Source organism: Poecilia mexicana, unplaced genomic scaffold (assembly GCF_051168715.1).
Source record: "Poecilia mexicana isolate PSO_F unplaced genomic scaffold, ASM5116871v1 scaffold_4, whole genome shotgun sequence".
NCBI classification, from domain to species: domain Eukaryota; kingdom Metazoa; phylum Chordata; class Actinopteri; order Cyprinodontiformes; family Poeciliidae; genus Poecilia; species Poecilia mexicana.
Window position 1 is genome coordinate 11,477,784 of NW_028263373.1, and position 12,438 is coordinate 11,490,221.

The 12,438-nt window shown below is 36.0% G+C and overlaps 2 protein-coding genes across 2 annotated transcripts; both read left to right on the forward strand.

Annotated features, from left to right (window-relative positions):
* The first annotated feature begins 1,784 nt into the window (after window positions 1-1,784).
* haus8 (HAUS augmin like complex subunit 8) lies at window positions 1,785-6,718 on the forward strand. Its single transcript, XM_014987990.2, has 10 exons — window positions 1,785-1,895; window positions 2,158-2,222; window positions 3,458-3,519; window positions 3,768-3,882; window positions 4,072-4,182; window positions 4,268-4,371; window positions 4,518-4,676; window positions 5,505-5,646; window positions 5,830-5,971; window positions 6,305-6,718. Exons 1-10 carry the CDS (start codon window positions 1,831-1,833, stop codon window positions 6,429-6,431), a joined length of 1,092 nt encoding a protein of 363 aa, XP_014843476.2. The 5' UTR covers window positions 1,785-1,830; the 3' UTR covers window positions 6,432-6,718.
* Window positions 6,719-7,377: 659 nt separating this feature from the next.
* sac3d1 (SAC3 domain containing 1) lies at window positions 7,378-12,147 on the forward strand. Its single transcript, XM_014987987.2, has 4 exons — window positions 7,378-7,477; window positions 8,907-9,321; window positions 10,108-10,390; window positions 11,194-12,147. Exons 1-4 carry the CDS (start codon window positions 7,452-7,454, stop codon window positions 11,658-11,660), a joined length of 1,191 nt encoding a protein of 396 aa, XP_014843473.2. The 5' UTR covers window positions 7,378-7,451; the 3' UTR covers window positions 11,661-12,147.
* Window positions 12,148-12,438: the final 291 nt, after the last annotated feature.

The window sequence follows — 12,438 nt, forward strand, 5'->3', positions numbered from 1 at the left end:
TTGCGGGACTTTGACATGCTGAGGAAGTAGTTGAATCAGCTGCGTTGGAGAAGAGACACATCTAAACCTCCTCAGGCGTTTGAGGAATACTTTTTGTCATTTCCTTTGACTTTTTTCCTCCCCCACGTTCTTATGTGTATTCTTGTGTTTGAAAAGAGTATCAGTGAGGTCACACTGACATAAAAAAATTTCTCTAACAGACGTCAGAGTTTCACAGGACAGAGAAAGACCAGAGAGGTAGGCTCCAGACTGAGACAAGGACTTTCATTCAGGTGCTAAATGTCTTCTTCTAACGCTGTCTTTCAACATGCACTTCTCTTTTTTCATTTCAACTCATCAACCAGAGATTGGTTATTTCACTTCTGAAAATTGCAAATGAGAGTCTCTTCATCTATAAAACTGCTTTTTTTTTTTTTTTTACCAACTAACCGAAAAAGAGTCTTTTCTGTTTATATCACCTCCACTAAGAGTAGTTACTGTCCATTGCAATGCAGGTTCTGGCATTGCCTGGTGGTGAGAGATGAATAGCAAGTGTGCCGACACACTTGCTGACTTCTAGACTTTATTACTCTGGAAGGAGGGAGAGAGAGATCTGATAAGACCCAACTTTCCATAGATTAATGATGTAGGTTATGAATGCCTCTAACACAAAAAAATGCAAGACATAAGGTATGAATAAATAAACGCAAGAAGAGAAGTCTACAAATTATTGTTGAGAAAAAAAACCCAAAATCATCATAAATATACAGTTAATAAAATTACACTTAATTTTGACGTTCCATGAGGTTTACACTTACGACATTCATCTCTTTTTAAAACTATTTGGTGCTGAAGACGTTCTTCTGGAAGCCATGTTTTGAAGTGGTTTATCTCTCTCTAGTAGAGCAGTAGTTGCTTAGAAGTGTAGTACCACACCCACGCCGTCCCTGTTGTCCTGATGATGTCCAGGTTGGTCTTAGATAGGTGGGATCAGCATCGATTATGTGCTCTAAGACTCTTGCACACAACTCAGCATTAAACTCAGAAAAAGATGAAGAAGAATCCATGCAGGTTACTGCAACATGGGCTGAGGTTGAATGTTTTCCTTTTTCTGCTCCAGCCCCTCTTTGATGCTCTCCACGAATATGCACTTATGTTATTCATGTTATTGTGGTTGCAGAAAATGATTCTACTTACTCATTCTGAAAAATAATCAACGAAATAGGAACCAATAGAGTATCGATTGTGTATCAGCATGCACACACCACACATTTCATTTATGTGTGCATCACATGCTATTTGTTTTATGTCTAACTTCTTACACTTAAGTCCTTAATAAATCAACTGTCATCCTGAAAAGAGTTGTGGTTTTTAGGGCAAAACATTCCACAGCTATGATAGGCTGAAGTTTCCGACATGATCAATTATTTAATCAAATAAAATATGAATTAAAATGTTCAGATGATGGAGTATTGGGTAAATACGTGTATTATACTACATTAGATTCAGGAAACTGCTCAATAATACAAAAATTATTACATTCATGATGAAATATAAAGAAACCGAGATATGAAGAATGTTTGTCATTGCAAAAAATTGCACTTTAAAAATATAACTGGGAACATCAAAACACGTTTTATTGTGATTTTAATAGCTTTATCATAATTCATTTTTGGATCTGCTATTTTTTGTTGAAATGTGAACTCCGATACTGCATTAATAGTAAGATATGGCGTACCATCGTGAGATAATGATCTGATCGGATAAATGTTCCTGCCCACGGAACGAAAGTAGGATGTTTGTGTTCCTTGCGGACTATAAAGCAGAGGAACGGGCGGTTCACTTCAAAACATGGCTTCCAGAAGAACGTCTTCAGCGCCAAATAGTTTTAAAAATACATCCACTGATGCAAACAGGTATTTGCTAAAGTTGTTTTCTTCGTCGTAAGTGAGTATGCTCCACTATGCCGATTGTTTGGCTTCTGACTTTGTAGTGAATAAAATGAAGAAAAAGAAGAAAATGACGTTGCTCAGCCGTTTCATTTAGCATAATATCTTTAAGCCGAGCAGGAAAAATGACATGGAGTTCAGTAGTTTACCCTTTTAAAGATAAGTTAAGGGATTTTTGCTTTCATGTACAAAGTCGCCATTCATGACAGCAATTGTTTGTTGTTTTCAGTTCAAAATGTGCCAATAATGGAGTTAAACCCAGTAACACTGCAGATGGGAAGAAAACTGGTAAATGTAAGTATGTACTTATGTTCACGTAAGTTATCAGATGTTCTGAGCAAGTCTGCTTAGTGTAGTGAATTCAGAAACGTTATTTCTGAATTCACCAAGTCAGAAATTATGAGGGTCATAGGCACGTTTTTGAAATAAGATTTTCTTTCATCATGTCCACGTCTATGGCGTTTGGAAAAAACAAACTTAATTTTACACACTTTAGTCCGTATTTCAGTTTGTAATTTGTAAACAAAGCTAAATTCAGAATTTATTATTGTCTTGGTGTTGTTGTTGTTTTTTTATTTAAGATTGAAATCACATTGTATCTTTTTTTGTTGTTGTTGTGAATATCACTTATTTATTTCTAGGTTGTCACCTAGAAATAAATTCCTCAAAACAATTTTATATTACTATTTTAAATCGGACCAGTGCTTCTCAAGTTATGTCAAGCATTTTTTCATTTTTTTTTTCTTCTTACCAACCATTTAAAGCTCGCAAAGTTCTCAAAATGTGCCTTAATGAATATATATTTATTAGGATAACTGAGTGCTGATTTACAAAGTCTTAGTGTTAGAAATTTTAAAATCAAGCTTTGCTAAGTTAGTGTCAACTAGAGAGTTAACACTCTTAATGTTGTCTAAGGAATTGGGGATTATAGAGAAAATACTAGCTTTGTTATTATCCTTTGCATAAAAGTTTGTTTTTACTTTAGCATCACTGATTGGTCTACATTAGCACATGTGAAGTGCCTTCCCTCTTCAGGGTCTCTTTTTATACCTATTGATGCACCTAATGTTTTGTCAGTGGATCTAGTTATTATGTTCCAACCATTTTCAAGTGTTTAAATATCTGTTCCCCTACTTTGATTGCTGTGACAAACTAAATGCTATTTTAAATATTTTCATAACACATTAACATCTCAAATTGACCATTTTCCTGTACATAAAGTTAGCTCAGAAACTTGTCAAAAAATGTATGTTCAAATTATAGGCATAAAAGAGCATACAAACTGAACTTGAAAAGTGACACACAAGACCCATACCAGTTTTAATTATGTTAATAAATTAACTTGAGGTTTATAAGCAAGCTAGGATAAGTTTCACCTTCTTAATGTTACAAGTGATCATGTAATGTACTTCTTATGATCTAGTTACACTTTAAATGAAGATTCTTTTTATACATAATCTGCTTTAGGGACTGTAATCTTACTTTAACAATAACTTCATAACACATTTATTGTCTTTGTTGATTTGTAGCCAGTGGGACTATTGTCAAGTCTCGATATTTACAATCTGCTGAGAAGGCCTCTCTCTCAAAGGTAAAGCAATTTGTCTATATTTATCTTTGTTACATTGAAACATGTTAAGGTTTTTGTACATGGCAGATCACATATGATGTATGTTGCTTTGCATGTACATTGGAGCAGATATATTGTTAAACAATACAATAGTGAATTTGCTTTTCTCTTTGATGTATCCTATTGTAAACTGGACTGTTTTGCTGTTTTTGTTTTTCCTTTTTCTTTCTTCCTACTGTCCATTGATTTTTCATATTCTACCTTTAAAGAGCAACTCACTGACCAATGAGTCGACTGGGCCTTCCTCACCCAAACCCACCGCTGTAAAACCAAAGGTGGGCGCTCCATCAAGGCGCACAATGACCCCACAAGCACTGGCAGCATGTAAGTTTATCTTTATGGGGTTGCTTTGGGTTTTCATTGTTATTAAATGTCAGGTTTTGAGTCTTAAAATATGAGAATAACAGTTACATGACCATGATTTTTTTTTTTTTCTGTTGAGGAAAATACAATTTATACAAAACAAGTTGTCTTAAAATTTCTTTTGGTAATATTGTTTTCTCTTTTTTAAAGCAACACTGACATGCAAAACTGATGCATCCTTCCTCGGTAAAAGTGTCCTGCAGTCCACTTTTTCGGATGGTCACTATTTTCGACCAGATTTTGATATTTCAGTCATTAAAGGTAAATGGGAAACAACTTTGCAATGCCACGACTTCCTTTCAGAACTGAATTGTGAACTAAGGTTTTTTTTAACCATATTTCAAAGATAAAACTGTGGTTGAGAATGCAAAGGAGCCTGAAAGAACTCTAGAGAGTGAGAAGAAGATTGCAGAAATGCAAACATTTCTTCTAGCCTATCTTACAGCTAAGGTAAGACTGGTTTACACTGTCTGAATAAAGCTGTACATTTCTGTGCATCTGTTACATTCAGTTAGCCTACTTTAACGTGAACATAGCATACATATGTATGTCATGTTTTCTCTTGGAAAAACACTTTTTAAAATTTTGTGTGCTAGATGGAGAGTAATACTGCAAAGTTTAAAGCTGAGGCAGCGGCAAAGCTCCTTCAAAATATGGAAGAAGAACAGAGACTGCATAGGAAGGTTAAGGAGAAAAAGCATCAATATCTTCTGATGGAGAAGAAGAAACAACTGAATGAGCTCTTAGACTTGCAGGTCAGTGCACCAATAACTAATTGTTGTATATTTTCCCAATTTTGAGTTGGGTCTCACATCTATCAACATCATATACTTGACACATTTTCTTTTATTAACTTTGACAAAGACAGAAGTTGTGATGCATAAATGAGGAAACATTGTAGTGTTTTTAATTTTTTATCTGTTGGGTTCAAATGTACATATTTGAACATGCAATACTTTTTTTCATGTTTTAGTTCTGGGGGGTTGGGGGGGCAGGAATTGACTGGTTGGACCTCAAAGAAAAATGAAAAATTAGCATTAGCCTGGGAATGCCTAATGGGTGTGTTTGTAGTTGCTTCTTAAAGGACTGGTGTCATTTATATATTTATTAAACAAAATTAAGATTTTTTTTTTCTTTTAGGAATATTATTTGTATTGTGGAAAGAGAAGAATTGTGGCTTCTCTGGATGATCACCAAAGAAACTGATTTATTTATTTCTGCACATATAGTCAATTTAGTGCAGGCTAATCTTAGACTGGTCCAGCATCAGCAAAATAAAGGCTGTGTTTCTTAAAGCTGCACTGTAGTAAGTATAAACACCAACTGCACAGAAGTGAATATTGGCACAAACCCTATTTGTGGCAATATTGTACATAAATTGTTGGTTAAGCTCAATATTTTTTGCCAGTGCAAAATTGATTTTTACTGATGAGCTATTCGTCAGTAGGGTAAGTTACTGAAGACATGCTTTTTATTAATACATCATATCTTTGTAAGCATTCCATTTGTAAATAGTGAGCGCTTTTGTATCAGCAATAGCACTTTAACTAATGGGCCAATTTTTCTTTGTCTTTTCCCTTCAGATTGATATCCTGACACCCGTGGCTGAGGCAGCCAACCAGTTCACAAAGGACTACAAGAGTTTTGCTGCAGCCGTTGATTCAACTCGTCATGAGTTGCCTGTGAAGAATTTCTACGTAAATGGGGATGGAAAAGAATTTCTAGGTTGTTACAATGTTTATAACTTAAAGCGACATGGAACAATTCTTACTACATGGATTGTATTGTCCCCAAATAAACACAAACTAGTAATTCTTCTTTATAAGAGAGTTGGATATCAGGATTTAACTCCATTGTTTCGTATAAACTACCACTACATGCTATGTCCCTTTTTGTCGCTGTTTTTAGAAAAAGCTGAAGTTTCCCTGAAAGAAACGGAGATGCTGTTGCATGACTGCACACAGGGAGACCATCTGGACCACAGCACATCTTTAGAGTGCCTCAGGGAAATTAAAACAATATCAAAGGATATCAGTCAGCAGCTTTCAGGGTAGGTACACGCATAACATGCTTCAGTCCCTTGCAAAACTATTTATACCCAAAGTATAAATACTGTAACAGTTTGTTTTGTTTCAGCGTGAAAAATTATGTTGTTAGGATCTTAAGAGATTAGTTAGCAATAAAATGGCACATAATTATAAAGATGCTGCTCTGACCTGCTAGAATCATATTTTACAAATGGAAATCAGACATGTTCTTCCATATGAGCTGTTGAATTCCTCAAGAAGTTGTTTGGTGTGTTCTTTAGTTTTCATGACGTAAATGTAAAGATGCGTCTTAACTGTCTTAACTTTAAGTACTCGGATGTCCCTGTATTTTCCAGAACGTGCTCGGAACTTTTGGAACTGTCGTCGTTGGTCTGCCGTCAATCAGTCCAGCTTCAGCAAGCCATCGAGGAAGAGCAACTTGGGAGTTCAAGAACCCTCCTGCTCTTCTGCCCCAAACAGTGAAGAATACCAGACAGAATGGGATTCGCATTATATGCACTTTGGATAACACCTCAGTCCCTGTATTATTTCCCCAATTAATTCATGCAACTTCCTTTTGTGTCTTTTCTTAAATATATAGTCTGTTTGATTTTGCTGTAATTGTGTTATAGTTTGTCTTGTTGAGTAATTAATTGGTCATGCAGTTTTACAGATTACGTGCGTTTAGTAAACAGTGAAATACACATTAAAAACTGAACTTACCCTTTCGGTTTTATACAACAATAAAATTAGCTCGCCTTTAAATCAAATAGTCTTTCCATCCAATTTCTCCACTCCTGAGCCAAAGATCCGTGGAACTTCATTTGCTCTACTGCGCCATCACGTGGACGATATTTAAACCGATTAAATGTAATGCCAATGCATAAATTATGAATGTAGTCTTAATATTGTCTTAATCTACCTTTATGATACAATGGCTGGATCAAAAGGAAAATGGGAAATTAATAGGACAAGGGGTTACGGTATGAATGGTCTAGTGTTACTAGTAACCGTGCTTATGTCACCACGGGGACGAAATGTTATTTTTGCTTAGAAAAAACTTTTCCGCTCATCTTCCGGGGGTTTCTCGTGAAAAGGTCATTTCTATAATGGGCGAAATCAATTCAAAACAGAAACCAGGCATATCCAGAACAGCATGAGTAGGTTGATATTCTCCGAATGATGATACACGCCTTCCTACAATCTCGCATTTGTGAATATAAAATGTTGCCCATAAAATAAAATAGTATTGTATGAATTTGTTTTTGATCAAATAACACATTTTCTAAAATTAATACACATAAATTTTGCCAAAGGTTTTGAACATCATGTGCCAGAAAATGCCGATAGTCATTTTATGGGCATTTATTTATTTATTTTTATTTTAAAATACTTCAACTACCGTAAACAAAATTGCACCCTATTCCGGATATGACGTTATAACCAAGCGCATTTTTATTGGAGACGTACAGAAAGTGACGATATTCCTGTTTAGATGAGCCAATGAGCCGAAGGAGGGGTACGCGCATGTAAGTGCAAATGCTGAATTTACTGTTTTAAATGTAACTTTTGTTCAAAATAAATTTAGGGCCAAGGTTCCAACGAGTAACTAAATTACTATGAACTAAAAAATATGTCCGCGTTTTTCTTTATGAGGGTTATTTTCAAGCTGAGGTCGTTAGCAAGCTAACTACTACAGGGGACAATCAGTGTTACTCAGGTAACGGCCTCTTCACGTATTTTACAAGACTAAGAATTGGGTTCAAATGAAAGTGTCTGGAGTTAGATAAAAAAGAAAACAGCGATATTTTTATGTGGAAGAATAAATGAAAAAAACGAATCATCAGCGCCGTTACTATTACATGTACAGAATTATTATACACCTATCAGGCTTTTACAAAACAATGTCAAAAGAGAGATGAAACATTTACATTAATGCTTCCTCTCACAGAATGATATGTTGGATGACAAGTGAACAGTTCTTGACAACTGATTTGGGGTCGACTAATATGACTACTTAATTCTTTCTGAACCTTCAGGTTGACTTGGACGGTGATAGAATTTAGTAGTTAAAGCCTTAACGCTGTCGTAGGACAGAAAAAGTGAACCAGCGCCAATTCATAGAGATAAATTGTTACTGCAGAACAAATAAAGTACCTGCTTTTGCGCTGTCATGCAAATGTGTTAAAGTTTTGGCACAATACAACCCAACACTTTATATATAATTTTTTTTTTTTTTTTTTACAAGATATCTCAAGCTCAGACAGATTGGAGTGCATTTGTAAACATATTTTTTTTTAACTCTGGGCTCCAAGTTTGGACTGATCAACAGAACTGAGATATAAGAGGTTTTAAATCCACAAAAAATACGAGCCATTCTGTTTCCCTTCCTGCTAAAAAAGTAAAGTTTCTTTCAGTTACATGGAGCATAGGTCTTCCACTCCTCCTCATGTTTCTATGTGCCGTCAGACAGCTGATGGAAAGAAGAAGTGGTACATAATTGTAAATCTACTGCTCTGAACTGCTATGGTCAGATTTTACAAATGGGAAATCAATAAAAATGTGAGATATAGGATTCTGTCTTTGATAAAGTTTGAATTAAATTATAGCTATTGCTTGGGAACTAACATGACTTTATTCAGAATACACATTTTTTAAAAGCTAAAATTTTACAAATTCAGGCAGAATGTCTGTCAAAAGGCAGACTACACCCGAGCAAAAAACTTAACTAATCAATAAGCAAATATTAGCTTGTTATCCTTATGTTACTAACAAAATAGCTCATGATGAAAATCTCCATTTTTGTAATTAAGTACTTGAAAATTGCTGTTGCATTTTAGCTTATGACTAATCCAATTATTTTTCTTTAGAGAACATGTTATTTGAACAACAAAGTGAATATTTTTTTAAATAAGGCAAATTACTTCAATCATTTATATTTAACTTTTTCTTAAACAGCACTCAGTTGCAGAACAGTAGGGCACCATCAGGTGGATGGAGGAGCCCGAGGAACAAAAAGCAATGTCAAAGTGAAAGCAAAACTCATAAGAATGAGGTGGAAGCAGAAGACCAGGGAAAAGAAATAAAGGAAATGGCTCCCAGAGCATCCTGTCAAACCATGTGTCCTGCTCAAGAGCTACGGAACCGTGAGTCTCAAAACCGACTCCACTGTTTCGAAGTGGTCCCTGGTACCGAGAGCTTTCGAAAGCCAAAGGGAGATCCTCTGCGTGCTGTCAAGGAGTATTCCAGACCAGCAGCAGGAAAAGATGTGACAAAGCCCTCTTGCCTGCGACCGCCTGATGTTTTGCTGAAGACTGTCTGCTATCTTATTGATGAGATAGCAGGGTCAACTAGTCTGCACCCATGGACTGAGGCAAGTAGAGTTACCACATTACTTTATTTATTTATTTTAAGAAAACTTGCTTTACTGTTCTAAAGATGTTGAGTTATTGCTGTTAAGATCTGACTATTTTATGTTGCTGTAATTCAGTTACATCTAGATTAATATTGACGTGTAGAAACATGTTGCTGTACTATAAATTAAACCTCAGTTAAGATTTGGGTGTAGCTTACATTGCAAAAGTATGGATTCTCCTATATTATTCATTTATTTTTTTATTTGTGTCACATTGTAACCACAACTTTTCATGTGTTTTATTGGAATTTTATCTAAATAACCAGCAAATAAGCATCACACATTTCTGAAGTAGAAGAGTAGAAGATTATACATAATTTGAAACATTTCTAACAAAAAAAATCAGAAAGGTTAGACATGCTTTTGTGTTTGGCCCCGTTTACATTATTACGTCAAAATAAAATCAAGTGCAATCAAATGCCGTCACAAATCACAGAATTAATCAATATATATGAACTGCGTTTAAGTTAATCTTAGTATAGGCGCAGCTCTTCTTGGTTGGGCTCTGAGGTTTGTTGAGGAACATGGGTAAACACGAAGTATCACTGAGACCAGGAAACGCATCAGCCAGGTCAGAGAAAAAGACAGCTAACATTCCACATAACTCAAAGTGTGCCAATTCACACTGACTTGTGCAAGTGCTGCATCCTGCTGTGATGATGGGTGATTCTCTACCAAGAACATTGTCAGATGAAAGTTGTACGCAACCATTTTTTTGGAATTGAACTTCTTGTTCCCTTTCAGGTGTACAGCTTTGTGTTTGATCGACTGCGTAGTGTGAAACAGGACATGATCATCCAAAGGTTGTCTGGAAAGGACTGTGTGGCCATTTTAGAGCCAACAGTGCGTTTCCACATCTACGCTTCTTATCGACTTTGTGGTGAGCCACTGCGGATTTACGATCCACGCATCAATGATACACACCTACAAGAATATTTGAGTTGGCTGTTTGACTGCTACAAAACTGGAAGTGGACCATATCCAAACCAAGAGGAGTTTCAGACTCTCGGTCTTCTCTACAACCTGGGTCAGTTAATCTCTTGAAAACTTCCTAGTCAGTGTTTTTCATGTTTATGTATGTTGTATTTAAGATCTATTTTACCAGGAGGTCACTTGGAATTAACATCAGTTTTTAAGAGAATTGGGAAACTATTGAAGTAAAATTATTTAAAGATGTTAGTTGGTTGAATCACAGCCATTTTGACACAGTATGTCTATTTACAGATTAGCTGTTTTGGACACATTTTATGATTTGAAATTAAATGACTCCACCTGTCAATCAATCCAGTGGGTTTGTCAACGACTGACCAATCAGCGGTCAAAATTTGACTACAAATGGGTATAGTTTCATTGTAAAGCGATAACGTATCAGGCAGGTGGTGCAAATATTTACCCACAACCTGACATACATGATCAAAACATAGTTCAGATACATACTACTAAGGAATTATTGACTCGCTTTTTTGCAAGTGCAAAAAGCGCCCAACCCAATATGCTGAGAAGGATGTATGGTACAATGACAGGAAACATGACTGGTCAAATATTTGGTTGATCAAAACATTAGATTGACTACAATTATGGAAATGCTTAAATTAAAGAAGACTTAAGTGCTGAAAATTTGTTTTAAGGCGTACACATGTATACCATCAACTGATTTTGTCTGTAATTTTTCATCTTATCACTATTTTTAGCATGCTGAATACATATCAAATACTTGTGTGTGGAATAAGTTTTGGAAATATTTATTTGTGGTCTCATATTTTTATGTGAACTGGTGGCTCGCCAAGAATAAACTCTCCCAAACTGATTCAATTCATGCTTTCTCTGTAGGTTCAAGTCCCGCCGCTCAGGATATTTTGGAACTCCCTGAGCGCCTGCGCCAAACTCCTTCTCTTAAACTTGCTCTAGCAATCAATCGAGCATTTCTGGAGGGAAACCATGTACATTTACTCCGACTAGTGCAGAAGCTGGACTTTTTGCAGGCCTGTGCGCTGCACCGCCACCTGGTGACATGTCGCAGACACTTATTGCTTATATACTGCCACGGATACCACAGCCGCAACTGCCGCTTTCCTCTTGACAGACTCGCTCAGCTCTTGTCCTTGGAACCATCCCTTACAGCCGAACTTTGTCAGGTGTATGGCATTGAAGTAAATCAGCATAACCAGGTGTTGTTTTCCAAAAGTGCTTTTACTGAACCTGAACAAGGGAGTCTGGATTGTAAACTGTATCATAGCATAGTATCTGAGAAACAGAGAGGCCTCACTGTGAAGAGCATCATTCACGGATGTACTTGATACAGATATCTGTCTCTTAATTGGTGCTTGTCATGGCTTATTCCTGTAACAGAGCTCTTTAAGTTTCCAATAAAAATATGAAGCAGAGTTTAACTTGCATTGAACAAGTTTTCTTCTATACGGCTGATTTTCTTTATTTTTTTGTTATTGAACATCATTCATTTTGTGTTTCTCAATGTCCTGCTGTGCAGTAAATCAGTGGTCTTACCTCAGGTCTCTGAATCACCTCGGAATGTGAACTCTTTTCATACCGGTAATGTTTGTTATTTTGAGAGGTTTCTTCATTTAGTATAATGTAATGAGAAATAAAAGGTCACCATGTTTAATTCCAAAGGCTAACTGTTCATTTTTACGTGCTGGATTGTTGTGCTGTGTTTGATATTTCTTAAAACAGTTAGGGGATTTTTCTTTGCACCAGTCTTCATTCATTTGCACTTATCCAACTGCTTACTGTGAAACAATTTCAATAAATATTTTTGTTACCAGAGCTTTGACTTGTTTGCCTGAGTTAAAGTTGCACATACATCCTGTCACCACTTGGTGGCAGCCTTTATCAAAACAAACCTTACATACAAACTTGTGATCATAGTATCATTTGACTTCAAGATCTGCTGGTTCTTCTTGCGCTTGGTCTGCTACCCAAATCCCTCAAACACTCGATTTGAAAGTTCTAGTTGCGACTAGCACTCCTAAATTGTTTGTAGTTGTGTATGTTTGATTAGTAAATGAGATGGTTTGCACAGTTTGCATCTATAAATTTTCAATTTGTTTAATAAAT